Source organism: Conger conger, chromosome 15 (assembly GCF_963514075.1).
Source record: "Conger conger chromosome 15, fConCon1.1, whole genome shotgun sequence".
NCBI lineage: Eukaryota > Metazoa > Chordata > Actinopteri > Anguilliformes > Congridae > Conger > Conger conger.
Window position 1 is genome coordinate 26,495,501 of NC_083774.1, and position 24,550 is coordinate 26,520,050.

Consider the following 24,550-nt stretch of genomic DNA (forward strand, 5'->3'; position numbering starts at 1 on the left):
TGCAATATTTGCTGGCCAAAGTTTTATTAAATAATAATAATTTTAAAAATCAATCTGCTTACCTGGCTATATATAAAGCAACTGTTCTTCCAGCTGATTCCTCCTCAGCCTTTCAGGTTTCAGTTAATTAATTTGACATGCAGTTCACCATCCAGACTTAGTCCTGTAATGTGCCCTCATGTATGTCCGAGACATCCATGACTTTAGGCAATGTTACGCAACAGGCAACACATCACAAAGAATATTTAAGCCATCCGAGGACTGTTCTGTAATGTTCCACATGACTTACTCGAAACTCTTCTCTTTCCGGCTGCAGTGCATGTTTTCCTGAGTTTTCCATTGAATGATAACTTGTGCACTATATTGTACTGTATGTGTCTGTGTCTAATGGTTAGCCAGTGTTCCAGAATTGGCCATTGGCTGATTTTATTCCTTGTTGCTACGATTGTCTAGTTATATTCTGACTAGCATTATTATTGTGACATTCCGATTTGTATGTTTGATATCCAAACATACATATAAAACAGGGTAATATTATTTGAGGCATTCCACTATTTTTAATGTTGGTTCGCAAAGGGTTTGTCTCTGTGGCAACAGACTGAGTAGTACATTCTGCTGAGGGAGAAGCTCGCAGAAGAGATACTCAGATAAATTCTGGCTGTGCTAGGCTACACCCTGGGCAAAGCCCCAGCGGTGTTCTGTGCAGTGCTATGTCCACCATTTTGATGAAATAATACAATGAGAGCTTTGGGCAATAGTGTTTTACATTTATTTTGTCAATAGTGAAAATAGTTAGGCCTATTTTAATAAAATAAAAATATTCATTATTATGTTTGTTTGTTGCACAACAGGTTTAACGTTATAATATACAGTTTGAATAACTACTGTTTGTTCAGCCTGTTTTTTTTTTTTGCCAGTTCTGTGACACAAACTTCTGCTGATACTGGGTTACAGGAGGTCAGAGGCATCGACATGTGGGATAAAATATCTCTTCTTTTGCCCACCCTCTTGTGCAAATATATATTTTGTGTCTGTTTTGCCTTCTACCCCCAAGCTGAAACTGGGAGGTTCCACTGGAGCTGTCAGTATAGTGCCACACTCTCACACAGTTCAGGTCTTTATTTCACAATGAGATGAAAGGGGTGAGGCCCTTAGTCAGTTCATACGCAGTTGTATTGCACAGTCCATTCTTAATCGGTTTTAAAATGTTTAAAAACCAGTAATGGCGTCTCTCCTTGCAAAGCGGGAATACAGTTGCCTACAGGAATTGTGGACGGCCTCTGGTATGTGACGTCCTTAATGTCACATGCGGCTCGCCTCCCATGAGCCAATACATGTGTCTGCCTAACTTCTCCCTGCTACAAATGGAGCCTTCCTCAGGCGAAAACCGTGACAGAATGGAGAGAGGCAATTCCAGGCTTAGAAAGTTGGGGTCCAGCAGGCTTTTGAGTTCTACTATAATGACTAACAGACTCTCCATCTTGTAGACCCAATCAGTTGTCTTTCGACCAAAATAATGATTGCAATTAATATATTAATTAAAAAATGAGAAAATAAAAATAAAAGCAAAGCCAACAGTCCCCACAGTGTTCAAGGTTTGAAGTAGTCAATATTTAAAGCCTGAGTTATCATTTTCATGTCTTCCATATTGGATGAATGCAAAACCATTCAATGTCCATTTCTTTATCTTAAAAGTCGTCAGGCTCTATATACTGCAATTTATTGGTGACTCCTTGGAATGTACTGCTGTAAAATAATTGCAGGGCACAAGCTTCCCACCTCTCCCAGAATCTCTGAGAGTCTCCTGGAATTTGGCATCTTCTCCCTGATCCTTGTGAGAGGTCACAAACCTGCAAAGCAGCGATCTCCACCAAGTGGAGCTGAAGTTTAAAGACTTGCAAGATCCCATCTGGAACTGATGAACAAAGTAAAACACTGTCCTTGCTACCATAGATGAATTAGTAGACATACTTGCAGAGTTTTGGTTGCATTTGATTAAAACCCTCCCCAAATTTGCATTGACGTGGATTATCTCTTGCTCAGTAATAGTCATAATCTTTTCTGTCTCATGAAGGGAATACATTTACTGTGTTAATAAAAAATAAAAATAAACATTTAGTATGCATTGTAAACTATATTATTTGTTACAGGTATTTGGATGAAGCTACAACTATTGCACTCTGTCTTCACCAAAACCTCACCAGTTTTAATGTTCCACAAACACATTTTGGTCACAGTGACGTTTGTGTGGACATACAAATGGGTGTACATCAGATCAATGAAAACTATCAGATTCCTTTAAGATAAAGGGGTTAAATGTGTCCCTCAACCCTGTACCTGGTGGGACCCAGACTGTGTGTGGCAGGTTTGCTGTTTCAGTTGAGCACTCATTTGATCGAGTTTTATTTTTATTTTTACTTGCTGGGTTTTCTTTCTTGTTTACTGGAATGAAAAGGTGCTTTATAAATAGTTTCACTTCAGCCAATTTTTTTTAAAAGTGACTATATGGGTGTTTTCATGAGCCCTGCTTGTCCAAAGAGAGATTCAAGTTTTTTGCATTTGAGTTCTCTGACAAGAAAAAATGGTTTAACATTCAGTATGATCAGTTGTTTGACAGTGCCAAGAATAATTGAAAGCCACCCTAAATTAGCTAATATACTAACAAAATAAACAACTTGGTTTATCTGCTAACACGGACTTGCCTCCAACAGACCAGCGGACACATGGTGTCTCCCAGGCCTGGAGTGGAGACAGAATCAGAGTCAAGTAAACTTGATGGTCAGTGTCAGAGGCTCGTCTTGTGTCCTCTGCATGATGGTCTCCAGCATGCCAGCCGGCGTGGAGAACGACTTTGACCCCTTGAAGAAGTTCTCGATGAAAGCCGGGTCGATCCTGGCACACTTACCGACGGCAGCGTGGAAGTTGTTACTGAGCACACCGTAGATGTTCCCGGGGTCGCTCTGGCGGCCTAAGAAGAGGAAGAGGGCGTAGCAGTCCTGGCCGATGGAGGAGCAGAACTCGATCATCCGTTCGGCCTTGGTCTTGTCGGCCGACTCCATGTGGGCCATCTCCATGGCCTCGGTGAAAGCCTCCGGGGGGGATTCTTCTTCTCCCTCCTCTGCCACGTCTGATGGGTGCAGGACCTGCACAGCCACCTGGATCTTGGGGTTCTTGTTCGGCTCTTCGATGACCGCCCACACCCAGTCGGTGCCCAGCAAGATCTTCTGCTCTTTGGTCATGGCGGTGCAGTTTACCGTGTCGGTGATCTGCAGCAGCACACTCTGGGAGATGTAGTTCATCAGGAAGATCTCATCCAGGGTGCTAGGGCTGGGGACAAACTTATTCTCAGGGTCCTGAAACAGCAGGTACTCCTTGGTCCGGGTAGCTGCCAGCAGGATGCTGGCCCCGAAGAGGACAGTGGAGTCCAGAGGGCCCACTTTCCTTATCCTTAGGAGGTTTCTGAGTGCGCCGGTTGTACTCCGTGCTTTGGCTATTAATTGTCCCATGTTAGAAGAGGCTGCTCACAGTGTTGTTTCCCGTATGTACTAGAAGCATATACATTTGAGTCATTTTTGCGCAGTGCACAATACCTTAATGAACTTTAGCTGTATAATAGGATAACTGTCAATAACTATCAATGTAGCTAGGCCTAAACAAATATTTACATTCAATTCTTCATTGGAAAGCTTTTTGGTGTTTGAGTTTCTGTCCAAACAAAATTTTCTACTAAAATGCTCATCTAATTACTACCAGTAGATAAAAGTAATGTAATGAAACTTACCAGCACCAGTCTGTTTTCGGGTTTAGCTTTGTTAGGAGTAACACGGCTAGCACCACAGTCCTTTCTGGATACCTATTGGAACATGCAAGCTGTTGAAGGCTGGGGATCAAAGGTAAAAACTGCTAGTTTTTCATCACATACTGAGGAATTTACTGGTACTGGTGCTGCCACTGCTTTGACTCTCAAATGGTCTTCCTTATTTACATAAAACTCCCTCTGGGCTGGGATTGTCTACTCTCTTAAATACTTTGTTCTGATAAGGCTATATTGTCTGTTGGCAAACATACCCGTAATCTTGCAAATCACCAAAGAGGTAGAAAAAAACCTGTTTCTGACTTATTGAAAACAACAAAAGTACTCTTAAATGGGTGTGGTTGTTTGACATTTCATGTGGAAGTCAGTGTCAGAATACAGAGGAGATTAAAACAAACTCCTAAAGCTCATATATTACGATAGAATATAAAAGTATAGCCATATTGTTGCGTTCATAAAAAAGGCTATTTCATTTGAATAATTTGAATAAACAAAAGGCTATGTCGTGAACTCTTTGTATTTATCATAAACATTTCACAACTTTTTCTTATAATGTCCCATATAGACGATATGAACACTAAAATCTAATATACGCGATAATTACACATTTTTAAATAGGGTTCAGCTCAACATAGGCAAAATGCGTCTACGCCGGTTAGGCAGTGGGAATACTTGGCAACTTAAAGCGGAAAACCTGTCCTGCCACCTCTGAAAAATGGTAAACCCGTAAAAACTGCTGGTAAAGCCTTCAAAGTTAAAATGAGGTATGGGCGTTTCCCTTGGTCAGTTCGGTGTTAATTGGCGAGTCCTCAGAGTGTTGCCTTTTGCCCCCTTCTCAGTTCCTTCAACACCTCGTCATGGCTTAGCAAGTACTGAAAGCGAGAAGTGTGAGGGGCAGGGGTTAGCGGTTAGCATCACACCTGTAGTTTTGCGTTACAAGCGACGACTAACAAAAATTATAAATGAAAACGACCACATAGGCTACCCTTTAAAGCTTCAGCTTGTAGACCTAATTTTAAGTGAAATTATGTGAAGCATTTCGCATCCTACCGTAGCCTACAGCTAGTGCGGTGGTTCCCTAACCAGTCACATTGAGTGCTGCATTAATAACGACATCAGTGCAATGTCATCAAAGGAAGCTTGTATCCTAGCCAGTAATGAATCATTTACATTAATTTAGCAAACCCTCTGAACTAGAGTGACTTACAATGAAATACAACAGAAATGCATCCACCACAGAGTTTTAAGAACATCTGCTGTTTGACAGATTAGTTTCAGTGCAATGTACACAAAGATCTTAAATGTAAATTAAATTATGCCAGTCAAGAAAAGATCAATGTAAAGCCAACATCTACAGCGGGTAAAATAAGTATTGAACACGTCACCATTTTTCTCAGTAAATATATTTCTAAAGGTGCTACTGACATGAAATTTTCACCAGATGTCGGTAACAACACATGCAACCCACACATGCAGAAATCAAACCTTAAATTAAGTTTTGTGTAATAAAATGGAATGACACAGGGAAAAAGTATTGAACACACTTAGTTAAATTTATTTAATACTTCGTACAAAAGCCTTTGTTGGTAATAACAGCTTCAAGACGCCTCCTGTATGAAGAAACTAGTTGCATGCATTGCTCAGGTGTGATTTTGGCCCATTCTTCCACACAAACAGTCTTCAAATCTTGAAGGTTCCGTGGGCCTCTTCTATGAACTCTAATCTTTAGTTCTTTCCATAGATTTTCTATTGAATTCAAGTCAGGTGATTGGCTGGGCCATTCTAGCAGCTTTATTTTCTTTCTCTGAAACTAAGTGAGAGTTTCCTTGGCTGTGTGTTTGGGATCATTGTCTTGCTGAAATGTCCACCCTCGTTTCATCTTGCCGGTCTCCCAGCATGTGCCATCAAGCCCCTCCAGCTGGTCCAGAATGCTGCAGCCCGCCTGATCACCAGTCAGCCCAGGTCGGCTCATGTCACTCCGTTTCTCATTGGCCTCCACTGGCTTCCTATTGCCGCACGCATCCGTTTCAAGGCCCTAGTGTTGGCATTTCAGGCTGCTAAGGGGACTGCCCCACCTTACATGCAATCCCTGATCACTCCCTACTCCCCAGCTAGACCACTCCAGTCTGCCAGCTCTGGTCGCCTTACGGTTCCCTCTCTACGTGCACCTGGCGGTCGAGCTGCACGTTCACGCCTGTTGTCCGTTCTGGTTCCTCAGTGGTGGAATGACTTGCCTACCACTGTCAGAACAGCAGAATCCCTCCCCCTATTTCGACGCAGACTCAAAACCCACCTTTTCAAACTCTACCTTAGTCCTCCCTCCTGATTTCCCCTGCCCCTCCTTTCTGATATCCCTATCCTTGTCTAACCCCCCCCCCCCCTCCCAAGACAAAAAAAAATAAAAAAAAATGCACTTCTGATGACAACTATGTTTAGAACAGCATTTCCTGTGTATTTTGCTAGTTTCTGGATGTGATGCTCTGACTTATGGTAGAACCTATGCACTTGTAAGTCGCTTTGGATTAAAAGCGTCTGCCAAATGACTAAAATGTAAATGTAATGTAAATCTTCATCATCCTGGTAGATGGCAGCAGATTTTTATCAAGAATGTCTCGGTACATTTTTCCATTCATCCTTCCTTCAATTACATGAAGTTTGCCAGTGCCGTATGCTGAAAAACAGCCCCACACCATGATGTTCCCACCTCCAAACTTCACTGTTGGTATGGTGTTTTTGGGGTGATGTGCTGTGCCATTTGACCTCCAAACATGGTGTGTATTATGGCATCCAAAGAGTTCAATTTTGGTCTCATCTGACCAGACTATATTCTCCCAGTATTTCACAGGCTTGTCTAAATGTTGTGCAGCAAACTTTAAACAAGCTTCAACATGTTTTTTCTTCAGCAATGGAGTCTTGCGTGGTGAGCGTGCATACAGGCCATGGCTGTTGAGTGCGTTACTTTTTGTTTTCTTTGAAACAATTGTACCTGCTAATTCCAGGTCTTTCTGAAGCTCTCCACAAGTGGTCCTTGGCTCTTGGACAACTCTTCTGATAATTCTTTTGAGTCCTCTGTCAGAAATCTTGCGAGGAGCACCTGGTCATGGCCGGTTTATGGTGAAATGATGTTGTTTCCACTTCCGGATTATGGCCCCAACAGTGCTCAATGGAACATTCAGAAGTTTAGATATCCTTCTGTAACCAATGCCATTAGTATGTTTTGCAACAATAAGGTTGCAAAGGTCTTGAGAGAGTTCTTTGCTTTTACCCATCATGAGATGTTTCTTGTGTGACACCTTGGCAATGAGACACCTTTTTATAAGCCATCAGTTGGGACCGAACCAGCTGATATTAATTTGCACTGACAAGGGGCAGGATTGCTTTCTGATTACTGATAGATTTCAGCTATTGTCTTGGCTTTTGGTGCCTTTTTGCACCTCCATTTCTTCATGTGTTCAATACTTTTTCCCTGTGTCATTCCATTTTATTACACTTAACTTAATTTATGGACATCTAAGGTTTGATTTCTGCATGTGTGGGTTGCATGGGTTGTTACCGACATCTGGTGAAAATTTCATGTCAGTAGCACCTTTAGAAATATATTTACTGAGAAAAATGGTGACGTGTTCAATACTTATTTTACCCGCTGTATATACATTCATAAAGTATGCTACTACAATTCTGATTCCTAAAATAATGTCACCGTCTTTATTGGTATCGTTAGTGTAGCGTTGGGAGCCTAACATTACTTTGCAAATTGCAGTACAGGGTGGATTACTAAAAAAATTAATCTGGTTACAATTTCAATTATTGTAATTAATCAGTGTTAGTGTAATATACAGGTTAGGTTATACTTACTGTAAGGTTGTTTATGCCTTCTGAGAGAGCCTCTATCTGTAGCGTTCCACCAGTTATCGCCACCTATAAGTTCATGCCCTCTATCAAAACTCGATTCTCAAAGAGAAAGCACTTAATTTGAATGAAGTGTCAAAAATTAGATGTCACACCAAGCTAGCTTGCTCAAGATGAGTAAAATAAAACAGAAATTGCTTCTACGATTTTTTGAATATTATTAGCTTGTTTGGCAAAAAATAATTTTGATCAGAACGCCAAAATATTATTTATATCTTATTTCATCCCACTAGTTTGATCCTGCTTCTGTTTCGAGCATCATAATAAGCTTGTGAACGACATACATTACTTGCTATTACAGCTATTATTGTGAATTGGCATTTTATGGCAAAAACTTCACTTTTTATCAGAACACAAGTACATTTTATATATGTGATTTTGATATTGTCCTGCGTTCCAAAGATGCAACATTACTAACATGAACAACCACATTGTATCACACATTACACATTATATCACAGATGTACAACCTGTATGAAAGTTTTACTCAACTTCGGTTTGTGTGTGTTAGTAAAGGTCGTATTAATTAGGATGCTTGATTACTGTATGATTTTATATGGTCAGCACCTTTAAGAATGGTACATTATTTGTTTGCAAAGAAAAGTCACAGGTCCATACCTTTAGATGAGCCCCAACATGATGCATGAGGGGATATTCTTGTTCCTTCATGCATTTTTCCATCTTGCATAAAATGGACATTGCACAGTTAAGGAAAGCTTGACGAAAGCAGGTTAGATTGACACTGGTTAAACATGCGCTGTCATGTTATTGCAGCTCATTGCAGTATTTGATTTGTCATGCAAAACCTTTGCCATAACAAAACTGAATAATAAACAATACAAAATGTGCAGAATTAATACATTTTGTTGGTATGGTCATGTTATGTGTGGTTCCCTAAGTAAGAACTTGAGAATACATGATGATAACTGGCTATGCTACCCATCTAGGCTCACCATTTACCATGTAAAGCGGTCTGAGAACTGTGATTCTAGCTCTCAGTTCAGAAGGATTGATCATGCACTGTGTGAGACAAGATTGTTCATCATTGACTTTTATGAGATTTATTCATTATTGTAGTCCGGCCTGGTTTTGGATAGTCAGTGACTATTTACAATGACATGAGGACAGAATGCTTTACTTATTACAACAGTATATTTATCTATAAAAATACTTAGGTAATTTTATACCAAAATAACAGAATGGAATATTCATGATCTATATATATTCTTCGAAAACATGTAGTTATAGAATTTCATGGTATTTATGCCATTACATTATCAACCAATGAACATAAATATCAGATCATCAATGTGCAAATATTGCACAGGTTTATTACACAACTGTCTGTAAAAAAAAACAGTCAAAAATATCTGTTAGGATCCAAAAAATCGAAGATACAGTAAGCTGAATTTCTTTTCACGACACAAAGTGTATTATATAATCTCAAAATACAAAAAATATGCCTTGTTAACAAATATAGCATGATTGTTATGCATTAACGTGATGAGAGAGATGATGGAGCAGTTGTTACAAGACTGAAATGTTGATTCCACAGGTTGATTCCAAGGTCATGGAGCATGGACCCGACGGGGATCTCGCGGTGAATATCCCTTCGTTCTGGTGTCTGCTCATGCCCATGGTTGGGGGGGGGGGGTGAGCTGGGGGTTAATGCAATGGCAAAGGGAGGGCGAGGGACAGGTGGACAGGTGGAGGGGTGGGGGATTACTGGTGGCAAGCTTGGCAGGGATGGGTGGGGTAACATCAGCTGTTTTGCCCAACCTGCTCCAATCTTTCTGTGTCCCGGTCAAAGATGGGGCTCAGCCCCCTGAACCCCGAATAGGGCCTGTGTGCCCCGTTCGCGATAGGCAGGGCCGGGTCCATCGGGCAAACGTAGTCCGTAGAATCTTCCCCTTTCTTCTTCCTCAGGTGCCCAAAGTTGGAGAACCCGAGCTTCTTTGGCTGAAATTGTCATTGTGAAAAACAATGAGAACAGAGCCGCAGGCAAGCTGATCCACCCTTAATTCTCATCCAGAATGTTGTACATAGTTTTTTTTAAACAAGCTAAACAGTGATAAGAAAAACTTAACATCTTGCTTATCCTAGCCAAACCGTTTTGCAAACAAATATATTAAAACTCGAAAACCAGTTTTCAAATGGGAGCAGCCCTAAGGCTTTTTATGGTTTATGGTATTTTATGGTTCTGAAGAAGTATTGTCTGGTTCTGAAGAAGTATTTTGTGGTTCTGAGGAAGTATTTTATGGTTGTCAGGAAGTATTTTAGGGTTTTGAGAAAGTATTTTATGGTTCTGAAGAAGTAGTGTCTGGTTCTAAAGAAGTATTTTATGCTGAGAAAGTATTTTAGAGTTCTGAGAAAGTATTTTCAGGTCCTGAGGAAGTATTTTAGGGTTGTGAAGAAGTATTTTCTGGTTCTGAGGAAGTATTTTCTGGTTCTGAAGAAGTATTTTATGGTCCTGAGGAAGTATTTTCTGGTTCTGAAGAAGTATTTTAGAGTTCTGAGAAGGTATATTATGGTTCTGAAAAAGTATTTTCTGGTTCTGAGGAAGTATTGTATGTTTCCGAGGAAGTGTATTGTGGTTCTGAGGAAGTATTGTATGGTCCTGAGGAAGTATTGTATGGTCCTGAGGAAGTCTTTTAGGGTTGTGAGGAATTATTCACTGGTTCTGAAGAAGTATTTTATGGTTCTGAGGAAGTATTTTCTGGTTCTCAAGAAGTATTTTATGGTTCTGAGGAAGTATTTAATGGTCCAGCTCCTACCCGGACTTTGGCAGTGGTAGTCAGGGGTGCGTAGCCGGGCGACTCCATGTACTCGCGCTTCTCTTGCTGGGCCTGGAGGCCCACCAGGGTGCTGTAGTTGGTGGCCAGGTGGCGCCGCAGGAGGGTCTTCTGTGGAGGGATGTTCAGGAGCATGGCCAGGGTGTCCGAGCTAAAGCGGTGCTCCAGAATCTGCCAACCACAACACAACAATTATTTGCTTGTGAAACCTGTCGTTCAGATCTTAATTAAAGGTACAATAGATAAGATTCCAAGGACCAAGGAAGGGTCCTTGGGGTACACAGCTATTCATGGGACACAGTGGAGGCACTCACGATAAGTCCGCCATGCACCCCACTGCCCCTCAGATTGGGAGCATATTCAGCCAGGTCCACCGAACGTAGCCACTCCATCACCCGGTGGTTAGACCATTGCACCACCTCCGAGGGGGACGTCTTGTTCTGTCGACCAAAAAACAGTGTACGTTAGACTATTGAGCGTTGACTGAGATGCAAAAATGTTCTACCCGTTTCCCCTCATTGCTCTTCATAAGTCCTAGCTGTAATCTCCCCAATTCTTTTACCATTTGAAGAGTAAGTTTTTCAAACATATTTTCAAAACTTGTTTTCAATTAGTATTGATAGTAGTGATTGTTGCCTCAGCATTAGAATGTTCAGTAAAGCACATTCTAATCACGTATTTGTGATCTCAAACCTTAAAGGGTTCATTTGAATTCATACACTGTGTAATTTGCCAATTCTGTTTTGTCCTGTGTACTGTATTCTGCCAAGACGTATTAGATAAATAGACTGGTTGAATGAAGGCTGACAGTGACCGGAGGCGGTCAAAGCACTGGGCCCCGGCCCCTCACCTCGTCCCCGGGCCTGCGTTTGAGGCAGTGCGGGTTGAACTTGTTGACATGGAGGACGTGGATGGCGCACTTGATGCTGAGGTGATGGAGCTGACTGGTGACCTTGAGGAACAAAAGGTCGTTCTGTGGAAAAGACCAAAACCTTTAGCCTTCCGTCCTTTTCTCATAAGAAAGAGGAAGAACATAATGTTGACTGAATTAATCTTTTTTTTTTTGTAATAAGCAGGACTGCATTACCACTGTCAAGTACTGAAGCATTCTGCCATCGACCCTTCCTTCATTGAACTGGTCTTTGTACTGAGGTAAGCCAATGTCATCAAGCCAGCCTGTGAAGACAAAGCAGTGGAAAAATCATTGTTTTCCCCTCTCCTGTAGTAAAATCAGGCAGCAAAACAAACAGTCATAGATTGCCCTTACAGAAATGCAATAAAGTGGGAATATTATAGTAAATATTTTTGAAAATATGATTAACTGATGATTAACTTGATATGATTAACTGATTTAGCATTCATTTAGCATAATTTAAAGAGCAAAGTGAGCTTATTATTTAAACGTTTTATCCATTGGTTTGCACCTCAGTAAGGTGTTTCCTTAATTAAAAAAATACTGGAAAGCACCAATAATTTGTCCATTCACCATATAAACTTTGCTTAAATTTGAATACTATTGGATACATTACACAAATATATTTTCAGTATGTTGTGTTTTGTACAAGCCACCATGTAGATGATGTTAGCTGAGTCTCATACATACGTGTTACCCAGATGTGGTCCAGTTCTGATGAACACTCTTTGGCTTTGGTACTGAAAGACTGGAGAGCGAGCTGCAGCTTCTTCCTGTGTAGGGGGTGCTTAATTCCCATTTCCTGTAAATATTGCAGTGATGTTTTACAAATATTTATGACCACTTCAGCACCTGTATATACACGTTGCTAAGGCTTGTTTTATTGTGGACGCAGCTGCGGTAAGTCACAGGAAATGGACTGAACAAAAACTTACTAAAATGTTTGAAGATACCACACAAAAATGTAATAGTAAACTAAAAATCAAAAGAGTGAATAGCTGTTTTGCACGTGTCACAAAGATCAAACCTAATATGAAATACATATGAAATATATACTATAATAAATACTATTAGTATTCATTCTTTCACAACACAGATGGTAGATGGGTGCTTTGAGGTTTGCCTTATTTTTCAGTGATTCACTAGAGCAATATCTGCAAACACGTTTAAAAAGTGGTTATTTCTCCTGGGCCTTGGTGTCTTATTTTTGCGGTGTACTCACAGTTTTATAATTTTTCTTGTGTAATCCATGTATACGAAATACTGCCCATTCCAGATTGGAGATGCGTGATTTAAAGGTGACCACTTTGCTACAAGGATGCTTTTTGACATGGAAACTTGTGGAAACACTGGACAGCTGATCAGTTTTCAAAAGACGGGAGAGTAGGAGTATACTGCATCTCCTCTGACCTCTGACCTTTTCAAGGTCCTGGGGCGTTGCAGAGAGGAGGGTCTGCCCGTCGTTGACCCACTGCCTGGCCAGGTTCACATACTGGCCCAGGCCATAGTCCTCCAGCCAGCTGCACACCTGCTCTGCAGTCCATTTGGAGAAGGGGGTGTCCCTGTCTCTAAAGCAGAGATAACCATTAAAACAAACAGCAGATTAATACAACCCAACTGCTGTTACTACCTTGTACAAGCTCATATCATATCATATCATATCATATAAGTGAAATAGCAGCACCACTGAGTGTCTCATCTCATATGTCAAGCATACTAATCAAAGGGTTCATTTGGATGGATCTAAATACGAATCTAAATCTTAAGACTATCAGTTTTAAGCTTCAAGTCAAGTTTAAGCTGATAGTCTGCACTTTAACTAGCTTAATATCTACATCCATATGGAGTGAACTGTGTAGGAACTGTGTCACAATAAAGAGACTTTGGCTATTGAGAGGACGACGTTTTACAGGTATTGTGTTTTTGCCCTCTCAGTTTCCCTGCAATGCACTGTGAGGAATACTTGGCCTGCTCTGTGGGAAGGGCAGTGTAGCTGTGGGAAATGACGTGGAGCGTCAGCAGGCCCCGTACCGCGCGTAACGGCCGCCGTCGCTGCTGCGGGCCAGGCGGGGGCCAGCGGTGGCGCGCAGCCCCCCTCTCCGAAACTCTGCGGCCTCCGGGTCGTCTCTCTCCCTGTGCAGGCCTCCCGATTGGGTCCTCCTAATCCTGGAGGGGGAAGACGACGTGTGCAAAAACCGTCTCACTGTCTTACCCATCTCTGTACAACACAATGCGGGCCTTATGTCACAACAGCAAGGGCACCCAAATTTGGCCAGCACCGCAACCTGCTAATAACCAATTATTATTCATTAATTTTCATGTTCCACGGTGAAATAAAATGACTGAATGTTCCTTACTGATGATAAAATGCCAATTGCTGCAAGCCTCTATTAGTAGCAGGTTTTCTGGTTTTAATTGTGATAAGTTGTAAAAATGTAAAAAGAAACGTTTAGGCGTGTCAGGCTACAGCCATTCATATCTACAGTGTCACAAGCCACATGCTCGTTCTCTAGAGGCAGCTGTCCAGGTGCAGGAAGTCACACATGCTACCACTTTCAAACGTAACAGCAGCCACTCTGGAGATAATCAAATCCCAGTTCAGCAGTTGGCTCTGCCCTCCTAAAAAAACAACTTTATCAGTGCTGGAATAAATAATTGAAAATTACTCAAATAGCTTGAATAGCTTAAAAGAATCATTAAAATAGACCAATCTCTGTACAGCCGAACTACCATTGTACAAATATCACCACCAGTCATTGTGCTTATTGAGCAAGCATTTTGTATTTTACATCACTGTATCCTTGTAAGAAGCCAGAGGGTCAAGAGAGTGCCGTTTATATCTTTTCACTGAGTTTAAGAGGAACACAATTTCAGAGTGCAATCGGGTTAATTAGCATAGGTGACCACGCAAAGGAAGCCCTGTGACATTTTGTAACTTACTGCCACCTGCTGTCTAATTTAAGCATTGCATGTGCAACTACAGGCACATAAAACAGACCTCATACTAACAGCACAATGCCTATCACTCTGCCTGCCCAGTGCATTGTTGAATAAATTAATATCTGAGACAGGCTTCATACAACCTCAAGTGGGGCATCAGTTTCCCTCAGGCCCAGATTCCAGACCCTTGCCAGGAGCAGATGATTATAGTTCCCGGAGATTAATGGCCAGCATTAAACACTGGCTGATTAAACAGTGGTTGATTTGAGGCCTGAACTCACTTTCCCCAGAACTTCTTGATGCCCTTATGGTTCTTCTTGTTCTCCGGGGAGACGGGTGACTGCTGCCCTGAATCCACCCCGGATGACACAGGCGAGAGGTCAGAAGAGGTTGTGTCATCAAGTTTTTCTGTCTTTCCTGCAAAGGGAGAAAAAAAAACGTGGCTCCTTTTAATTGTTTTATTTTTTTGTGGTTATTTCCAGTGCTTGTCTTTCCAGGGCATCTTACACAAATATAGCCATGCAAAAGAAGATGGGCCGCCCAACCCACCGATGCCAAGGAGCTCTTGCTTCCAACGAGACGCTGAGCCAAACGAAAGCGATGCAGGATGCAAAGGGAACATTTCTGCGTTAGTCTCTTAAAGTCAAATACTTTAGTTTGCTGCACGTGTTCAATTTACAGTTGTGGTAAAAAAGCAAACATGGCAATTATTCTGAATTCATTTTCATGTTCCTCAGTAAAATAAAATGACTGAATGTTCCTTAATGACGATGAAATGGCAATCTTGCTGCAACCCTTTATTGGTGGCAGGTGTTCTGATTTTAAATGTGATAAGTTGTAAAAAGTAAAAAGAAGCATTTTGGAGTGTCAGGCTACAGCCATGCATATCTACAGTGTCACAAGCCACATGCTCATTCTCTAGAGGCAGCTGTCCATGTGCAGGAAGACACACATGGTACCACTTTCTACCACTTAACAGCAGCCACTCTGGAGATAATAAAATCCCAGTTCAGCAGTGGACAGGGAAGGTTTCTGTGGAAGCGAACGTCTGTCAGCACCCTCCCCCAGCTCTGACCTCTTAAAAAAATAGGGACCTAGGTTGAGCTCGTCAAACCATGTTGAGTATTGAGCTAGTCTGAACTGGTCAACCAGCTACCAGCTGTTTCAAAAGCTGTTTCTGTTACTTAAGATCAAAGGCCGGGGGCTTGGTCTGAGAACGGCGGTGCTTCCATAGGTCGTGCTAACGTGCTATCTGTACGCATGCACTGGGGTTACGCAGAGTACGGTACCTAAAGCTGGAGCACTGGCACTCCTGCAACGATCTTCAGCCATTTGGTATTCAACAAGCAGAAAGCCACACAAGAATGCAAAGAGGAGAGACAGCAGCGGAAATCAAGGGAACGTCAAGGTGAGGAGGAGAAAGGCTTCGGTGACAGGTGAATACAAAGTGCACTGCAGCCCATGCAAACCTCAGCAAAGGGAAGAGTGAGTATCAGCAGTTAGAAATGGCACATTGTAAATAGACAGAGTTAGTGTTTTTGTTGTGTTTCAGATTTCATCTTCCTATTACACTATTTTTTTTATGGAACACTGTTGTCCATTGGACCACTTAAAGATGGTAATTTTACAATATTACAGGCTTGTTCTTTAAAGAACAAATACTTTTTTTTTTTAACGATATCAGGGAACAGTCAATTATGCATTTCCATTAACTTCACTGGCTAACATGTAAAGCCTGAACCCCACCCATATCTGGAACATGGACTGATGTAAAAAGAGCTGTTCCAGGTTTTACTTTGTGCAATTATCCAGCTAGTTCTGTAATGTTGCTTTGTGGAACAGACCCCAGGAATTTGGCCAGAGCCCTTGTTTTCAATCAACGAGATTGACCTTAGCACACATATACACATAGCTTGATGCAAATATTGAGTTTTAAAGGAGTAACATTGTGGTTGGTCTCACTTTCTAGGTGTGTATATGCAATCTGCACAAGAGGGCATTGAAGACTTAAATATGCCCATTCTTTAGGTTGGGAAAAGTAGGTGTTTTAAATGTATTGTCCTATTTTCAACCGGTTGAGAATGTTCTGCTAGCAGTACGTCACATGAGGATAACCACTCCACTTATCTCTCCCCTATAACTCGTGACCCACAGTTTACGCTGCTGGACCGCAGTAAGATCTAAATTTTAAGAAATTAATTTACCTAAACTGTCTTCTTGCCAGACAACTGTGCCTTCAATTAATTAATTATCTGTGATCCTGTAAGCCTGTCGAGGAGTCATAGCTAGAAATGTTGAGGCTCGTTCACAATGAGGCGTGTGAAGAGGGGGGGAGGGGCTGTCTGTCTTTCTCTGTGGGCAGAGCCAATGGGTGATTTCAAAATGCTTTCACAACATTGTGACCGTCGGAATGTTGGTTACTGCTGCTTTAACTGTTTTCTCTGAGGAGTACAATCCCAGCTCACTATGAACATAACACCACTTTTACAACAGGCATGAACCACAAATAGAAGAATAAAGTTGAATCCTCAATAGCATTTCCATATTTTTTTAAAAATAAGATCTCTTGAAAACAAACATACTCAAGTTGAATTCACCCTCTTCGCTCTCGTCTGGCGATTTTTGAATCGGCGGCGAAAAACTTTCTCTCTCTCCATTTTCACCAGATCGAAACAGCTTCCCCGGCAAGGTTTGGTATTTGTTATTTTCAATATGGCGATTCTGTGGTGGGAAGCAAAACAGTCGTCAATAGCATATATTTGAAGCTAGTTCATGAACATATACATGCTTTATAAAGCATAATTCAAAATGTAATAATTAATAAGTGGACAATCTTGATTAGATTGATTAGAGAAATAGACCAAAAAACGACAGTTTTGTTACAATTGTGATTGAAATGATTGGTCATTAATCTTCCTGGGTACTACAATCAGTGAAAGAGGAGGGGTTAAAGGTTAAGGTGACATCATCCAGTGGAAATACCTCTGCAGACACAACAGGTTCTACTGGTTTCCCCACTACATACTATGAGTTGTAAATGGTGGTAAGGAACAGAGTCAGTACATGTAATAAAGAGAAGAGACACACGGTTAGTAAAAAAAAAAAAAAAAAGAATGTCTTTTAAAAAAATGTATAAATAAACTGCGTTATGACGATTTGTATAAATAACTATATAGACATTTATACAAATCATCATAACGCAGTTATTAATCAGTTTTTATACTTTTTCAACATCGTGGTTGATTCATGATATATTCATGAAATAATCTGTCATTACGAAAAATCCTTCACAAACACAGTTTGGCAAGTTCAGAAATCACGAACACTAATTTGTCAAACTGAGTTTGAGAACAAAGAAAAGGAACACTTGCATCGACTTGTAAGTCAACATTAAGGGCAATGTTTATGGAATACATGCCTATATATCACTGGTTATGTTTCTGTGCCAAGTATCTGTCACATATATGTCATACTGAGTGTCATAACATGGCTATTAAACTGGTTGATTCATGAAGACTAGGGCTGGCATCCAATAACATAATAAGTAATAATAAATGGCAAATTTACTTTGACTAATCATTTAAATGCTTCACAAACAGAGTTTGAACACATGCATTTACTTCAAAGTCAACATTAAAGACAATGTTGATTGAATACATGCCTATATATCGCTGACAATTTTTTAGGTGCCAAGTATCTGTCACATATGATTACTATAAACCATTTATGTTCGTTCCTGTTAGTTTAGGCATCCTCACAATCTGAGTATTCAACTTGTGAGATTCCGCAACTGACAAGACGACCAGTGTGATTTTTCATCATTAGTTCAATGTCACATTTTCAAATAATTGTCTTAAGCATAAAGAAAGAAACCGGCCCAAACCTTCTGCAAGGATCCACTCTGTAACTCTTCCAAGCTGCTCGACAGCATCCTCGGTTGCGTCCTGACAGGAACAAACACACACCGGTAACAAATGTAAAAACAATAACCAGAAAATGGAAATGAATGCTATTATATACTATTTGTATATTATTGATATTCTCTGGTTAAGCCATGTCAGTCCTGGAGGTGCCTCTGGCAGTAGGTTGGTTGGGTGTCCTTCCTTCTATGGAGAATCTAATGTGATGCGACAGTTGGTTGCTCAGCAGTGAAGCAGGCAGGGAGGCAGAGACATCAGAGTGACAGGGTCAGAGGTATGTTCTTATTTTATTTGCGGGTCGCTAATTGAACTGGTCAAACGATGAGTCGGAAACCTTCCCCTCTCTCTTTGTCTCTCTCTCTCTCTCTCATGTTCTCTCGCTCACTCACCACTGTCCGTTCTGGTATCCAGTGTTGCCGGGGGAGACCACAAGCTCGGGGGACATCTGCACACTGCTGCAGCTGAGACAGGAATAGAGGTGGGGGAGGGTGGTTGGAGTCAAGATGCACACACAAGACAAAGGAAGAAGTTTTTTTTTCACACCACAGCCATTCATTTGGGTCCCCTGCAGAGGACACGGGTATTTTTCCCAAGAACTATATATTCCCTGGGACATTAACATAATAATAATAATAATAATAATGATATTTTACCAAATATTTTAACGGCATGTTTATAAAAGCAAAAGTATAAACACATAAAAAACTAAAAACCTCTGGCAACTGCACCCCAACTGCCAAGCTACAGGCTCACCTGGACACTATCTCCTTTGGGACCGAAGAAGGGGAGACCAGGAGGGGAGAGGAGCCTCTGGAAGACACCTGTGGCAGAAGCGAATCAGTAGAGCAATCGGGAGAGGACAGCGAAAGGACCCGTGTGGACAGTGGGTAGCCTGTAGCGTAGTGGTTAAGGTACACGACTATGACCCATAAGGGGGGCTCAATCCCTGGTAAGATCCGCACAGCCGGTAGGCCCTTGAGCAAGGCCCTTAACCCTACATTGCTCCCGGGATTGTCTCCTGCTTGGCCAAATCAACTGTAAGTCACTTTGGATAAATGTGTCAGCTAAAATGACATGCAATGTAATGAGCCTCTCCCTACCTCTGATCTGAGTATCAGCGAGTGGGCTTTGTGAGTGAGGGCCCTCATCTTCAGACTCCCACTGAGTTCCTCCTCACTGCTGCCCGAGAGCATCTTCTCACTGGATCCTGGGAGAGCGCCCAGAGGAGAAACTGTGTCATGCAACAGCTTATTACCTTTACTTTATTCCGTTTGTTTATTCCATGCGCATTGATAAACATTTCCGCGAATGCGCCACTTTAGCCAGCATGGCTAGTTTTCAACTACAGTCCCTGGGCAGGTGCATTAAAAGCAGCAAATACAAAATAGAAATACAAAAGTAAGCAAATACATAAAAGCAAGGCAGATATACAGGTCCTAAGTTTTACTGCAGGTATGCATAGGCAGTAATGGCCGTGGGCTCCGATGTGCAACCAGCTACTGCTCCATTCATACAGTGTAAGGGAGATAACCCAGTTTTGCCCATCTGCTGAACAAATATTGTATAGTAATCTACAAAAGAGGCTCTATTTTCCAAATATAGTTTGACTGTGTCAAAGTACAGTGTTTCAGATTGGCACAAGTGCCATTCACAATGTCTACAAATTCAATTACTTTACCTTGAGCCAGTGCCATGGCATCCTTTATCTTTCTGTATTGGCCTAGTAGGACTGTGAGCTCCTCAATGCGACGGTCCTGTTACAAAACAGACCCAATCATGCTTTATTTTTCATATCTTTCAGGTACACACGTGTACAATACGGCAATACAAACATCCAGTGTGCACCACATTGGCAATTAACAGTCAACTCTTCAAAAGTAAAAATAAAATGCTTCAAGCTGCATCGTCTCCAACCGCGACTGTGACTCGGGGGTGATCGGGGCGCTGTTGTTGTATGTGGCGAGTTTCCCCCTGATGAGTCCTCCGCCCTCCCTGGAGCGGCGCTCCAAACTCAGCCTATGGCTGTCAAACTCTGCAACTGCAACTAAATAATTCTGACGTTTGTTGACTCATTAGTCCTGTTTATTTGCATGTTAAACAATATATATATTATAAATCCTTTTGTCCTTTTGCAGTTAATTCCTCAGCAATGTTAAGATGTAGGTTTTTATTTTATTTTATTTTTTTTACTGGCTTCACTTCGAATAATATCTTACTTCCAAATGTATGCGTTTCATTGTCAGTTCGGCGAAACGAGAAGGGCAGGATACGGCTCATTTATATACATGTCAGGTTTCATACAGATAATTTGATTTGTTTTGGAAAGACCGAAATCTTTGTTTCTGCGCTGCTGCTGCTGCTGCTGCTTGCTTGGGTCTTGCCAGGTTTCCATTGCAGTAATTTCACTGGTTTGGCACAGCTGAGGGCCCTGCATGTGATTTCTGGAAACTGCCGGAACTTCACAGCTTATTCTGTGCGCATTAATCATCTGGCGTCAAGGATCGTAAAACACAAACACGACATGCGGTACTGTGCGTGTACGTGGAGCGTGGTTACCGCAGTTTGTGCATGATTTGTGAATGAAAGTTTTGACTTGCATTGTAATCAGCCTTTGTCCTTCGTTTTAAGTAAAAAACACAAGTGCTGCTTTTATTATTCACAAGCACAGGTTGACAATCTAATGTTGACAAGTTGACAAAATATTCTGAATATAAAACTAACGCACAAACTTATTAGACATAATTACTATAAACATAAATGACAACAAATTTGAATACCGATTCATGGACACTTTCTGCGGTAAAGATGTGGCTCGGTTAAATACGTAGGCCTTTGAGCTTACCTTCTCATCATTTGCCACCAATAGCGTCTCCATCCCCATTTTAAGCCTTTGCAATTCCTGATCTGCAAACGAATATATCAGTTAGCAGCCAGCACTCTACCGTTTTTACCATTTATAGCCCACAGATGGGATACCGTTCACGCAGGCATATTAATGAAGTCACATGTGGAAGTGCATTTAAACCTGAGTTTAAACAGCAGTTCCGTATTCGCAGACAGGGGAAAATCTGAGGCCGCCACGGAGCTGTGTCATGTGCCATGATCTCACACTGGAACATTGGAGGGCCACCAGGCTCTGTGTCCAAGTGTCTGGCCTCAGAGAGCCAATCGCATCGTTGCTCCCCAAGCCTCCCTTTCTCTGTGTCGCTGTGGGCTAGGGGTGCACGACTACAGCATGGAGAGTGTGGGTGTTATTGTGTGGATGTTATTGTGTGGGTGTTATTGTGTTGGTGTGTTTCAATCGGAGCCAGGCACTGGCATGGACACCCTACGCAGTCGTATGGTTTTCCCCTGCAAAAAAGTCAATTTGTCCTTGAAAATATTAACTTAATATGAATTAATATTAAGTGAAACTGTCTCACCCCATTTGCAAACCATGAAATAAGTAAAACTGTCTCACCTTACTGGACATCTTTTTTTGCTAATGTAGTAATAAAGTAATAAAAATGGCAAGATACAATGAAGTGCTTGCCAATGTGAGTTTGTCAATAGAAAGTAGTATTATCTAAAAAAAATAATGTCTGTGAAGATTTATTTTTCTTGCTTTTAATAGTCAAAGTTAAGGACTTGAATGAATTCCAGCCTGTGACCCTCCAAGACCGGAGATGCACATAGCTGCAGTAGAAGCTGTTTGCTTATAGTATATGGAAAACAACGAGGGACCAAGTGCAGACTGTTAGAGCAAATTTTATTCCAATTCCCTCCCATTTTAGTACGCCCATTTTGTGCATCTCCTCTGTCAATTTGGAAGAGTGAAGACAAGCACTCACTCGCTCCTCCGAAACACATGCCATCAAGCAAGGAGAAAAGCACAACTCCAGACTTGTTCCTCTCCTTGCCGATTTGGTCAGACCCTGAGTGATTTCCACAAGCGGGTTGAGGGGGGGGGGGAGGGGGGAGGGGGGACAGCATGCGGGACACACCAGTGACGGGGGAGGGGGGGGGTGAGGAGAGCGGGGGATGATGAAGCGCTGTGTGAAGAAGTATCGAGATAAACTGAGAGCTTACGTTTTTCTTTCAGCCTTCTCCTATGCACCTCCTCTACAGTGGGGGGAGGGCAAGGGGGGGGTGAGAGCATGGGGGAACAAGAGGTATCAGAGGAAGCAGTCTGTTAGACACAGTTCCCACCACACCACCAGCAAATGCAGCCCCACCACACAACCAGAATCAGAATGAATACTCCAATCCTGTGTGCCTAGTCCATCCACCAATCTTAAGATTGCATCTCTGCTCAGTGTTTATCTCTGCTCAGATGCATTGGCATCAATGTATAATCTTGAAAATTATGAAGAAATCCCCAAGACTTTAATTTAACAATGTTAACACTGCAAAGTCTTAAGTACTTTAGTCTTTTAATGAGACTTAAAATCTTTTTATCTCTCAAGTAGAAAATACTAGCTTGTTTTAAGTTTTAAAAAAAAAGTTTTTTAACTTTTTGCTTGAATTGCCTGCTTGACCAGGCAAATCTTGAAACTGGCAATCTTTCTGTCATTTTCAGCAAAAACAGGAAATAATTAGATTTTATGTCTGAACATAAGACAAAAAGACCTGTTGAGATTGCAGTAAGACTTAATTACTGAATTGTTAAGACTTATTTTTTGTTTGTTTGCAGTCAAGGCTTTGCCTAATAAGCGAATGTGTGACGTGTTCCTTCACGAGAGGTGCTGACGTGGCAGACATCCGACGTTCTACCCACAGAACATGTGAGGTCATGTCATCGGGTGAGCAGGCAGTAAAAAAACGAGACCAACGCATGGTGCGCATGTCAGGTTCAAACGCGTTCACTGCAACCCAAAACACGTGAGCTGCCACTCCAGCCTGGGCAAGTGTACAACAAAGTGGAACAACAAAGTACTGTTGTTCCACAGTTAATACGTGCAGCTACAACCACGCAAACAAGAGATTGAGCAGTTCTGATTTCTTCTGGAAAAAAGACCCATTAAGAATGAAGAGATAAAGTTGTGAGTGACTGAAGGGTTTGCGTTTATGAGGGAGTTAAGACGGTAAATTAATTAAGAGGTTAAGAGGTTAAGGTATGAGTGATTGAAGACAGTACTTTGTGTAAAAGTGAGTGATTTAAGAGTTATTTAAGAGTTAATTTCAGATAAATTACCTCTCTCTGCAATTTCATTGGACGCAGGTCCTCTTGATATGAGTTGACTGTGTAGATTCTCAATTTCTGCATCTTTCACTGACAGAAGTTGCTGAAGTTCAGCAATCTCAGCCTGTAGAATATAAGAAGAAGAATAAGCTGTTATTTTAGATACTACATTTCATACTGGTTGTGTCAAAACATTGGTGAAACCCTAAAACCCTCGGGTTTTTTAATACAAGTAATGTACTGCGTCTTTCTAACAAGGAGTGCTTTTCATAATTTTATTAAAAGAACTGAAAGAAAACAATATGATTCTGATATTTATCAGGAGCTGTTGTAAAAGTCCCTCAATGCAAGTGCAAACTGAAAGCATGCTGAACACAACAGTAACAAAACACATACAGTGGTCTCTTTTAGGTGGTGTCTATTGGATAGTAATTGGTGCTCAACAGTAGGTTGGGTACGAGACATGACGGTAACATTTAAACTCAGTGACGTAAAAGCATCTGCGACATCCATTCAAATATCACTCCACCACCATGCCAGAAGACAGCATTCGATCCTAAACACCGCATGTTAGACAGGGGCTGACCTGACGGGAAATCAATGGAAGCACACGTATGGGATGTATTACAGGGACAGAGTAGGCCAATGCTATGATTTCCCCACACAGAACTGATGTTAAATAGGATGGAGCACGTGCGCAACCAGGAATCTCACTAAACCAATGAAAACCGACCGTGTGTCAGTGTTTAACGAGGGGGCCTCAGCATTACCGCTGATCCGGCGAGTTCTCCCCCCATAACGCACGCGGGCGATGCTCACTGACCGCACAGAAGGAGTAGGTCACGCAACGACCGCTAATCTCAGATGAAAGCAACAGCTCTCGGCCGCTGCTGCTCAGTTTAGTAAGGATGAACAGCGAACCAACATATGGGCCGTTTCCGAAGCTTGCCTGTGCATCGGAAATGCCTTTCCTCTTCGTATAAGGGGAAGGCTTACATAAAAACAACGGGCGGCTCTCCAGGCATGCACGTTGCTTTCATTAGCTCTTGGTCCGGACACACCGGGAGCTGCAGCGAGCGGTCTAGCCTGATCAGCATCAAG

At 41.7% G+C, this 24,550-nt stretch overlaps 2 protein-coding genes across 13 annotated transcripts in view; both read right to left on the reverse strand.

Annotated features, from left to right (window-relative positions):
• Window positions 1-752: 752 nt before the first annotated feature.
• rep15 (RAB15 effector protein) lies at window positions 753-7,736 on the reverse strand. 2 transcript variants are annotated; one of them, XM_061221207.1, is made up of 3 exons: window positions 7,670-7,736; window positions 3,782-3,853; window positions 753-3,545 (listed from the first exon to the last, which is right to left on the reverse strand). In XM_061221207.1, exon 3 carries the CDS (start codon window positions 3,504-3,506, stop codon window positions 2,763-2,765), a length of 744 nt encoding a protein of 247 aa, XP_061077191.1. In that variant the 5' UTR covers window positions 3,507-3,545; window positions 3,782-3,853; window positions 7,670-7,736; the 3' UTR covers window positions 753-2,762. The 2 variants fall into 2 exon arrangements, with proteins under 2 accessions (XP_061077191.1, XP_061077190.1); XM_061221206.1 differs by lacking the exon at window positions 7,670-7,736 and having other exon boundaries at window positions 3,782-3,915.
• Window positions 4,550-24,550, reverse strand: part of ppfibp2b (PPFIA binding protein 2b) — a 64,419-nt gene continuing 44,418 nt past the window's right edge. For 6 of the 11 annotated variants that reach the window (XM_061221197.1, XM_061221196.1, XM_061221200.1 and 3 more), the window contains 19 exons: window positions 23,462-23,573; window positions 22,357-22,389; window positions 21,131-21,192; window positions 19,967-20,042; window positions 19,389-19,495; window positions 19,042-19,109; window positions 18,678-18,749; window positions 18,252-18,312; window positions 17,351-17,392; window positions 16,951-17,089; window positions 14,650-14,785; window positions 13,460-13,594; window positions 12,846-12,996; window positions 12,119-12,230; window positions 11,603-11,691; window positions 11,366-11,488; window positions 10,830-10,955; window positions 10,498-10,686; window positions 8,769-9,682 (listed from right to left, as the gene is read on the reverse strand). In XM_061221197.1, coding sequence (XP_061077181.1) covers window positions 9,485-9,682; window positions 10,498-10,686; window positions 10,830-10,955; window positions 11,366-11,488; window positions 11,603-11,691; window positions 12,119-12,230; window positions 12,846-12,996; window positions 13,460-13,594; window positions 14,650-14,785; window positions 16,951-17,089; window positions 17,351-17,392; window positions 18,252-18,312; window positions 18,678-18,749; window positions 19,042-19,109; window positions 19,389-19,495; window positions 19,967-20,042; window positions 21,131-21,192; window positions 22,357-22,389; window positions 23,462-23,573 — 2,031 coding nt within the window. In that variant the 3' untranslated portion in view covers window positions 8,769-9,484. Of the gene's footprint in view, window positions 4,687-7,669; window positions 7,733-8,768; window positions 9,683-10,497; window positions 10,687-10,829; window positions 10,956-11,365; window positions 11,489-11,602; window positions 11,692-12,118; window positions 12,231-12,845; window positions 12,997-13,459; window positions 13,595-14,649; window positions 14,786-16,950; window positions 17,090-17,350; window positions 17,393-18,251; window positions 18,313-18,677; window positions 18,750-19,041; window positions 19,110-19,388; window positions 19,496-19,966; window positions 20,043-21,130; window positions 21,193-22,356; window positions 22,390-23,461; window positions 23,574-24,550 lie in introns of those variants that run through there. The other 5 variants (XM_061221198.1, XM_061221201.1, XM_061221205.1 and 2 more) reach the window with 3 other exon arrangements.

Excerpts from the sequence above, each read along its gene's own strand:
- rep15 (XM_061221207.1), bottom strand. The coding sequence starts at position 3,506 with ATGGGACAATTAATAGCCAAAGCACGGAGTACAACCGGCGCACTCAGA.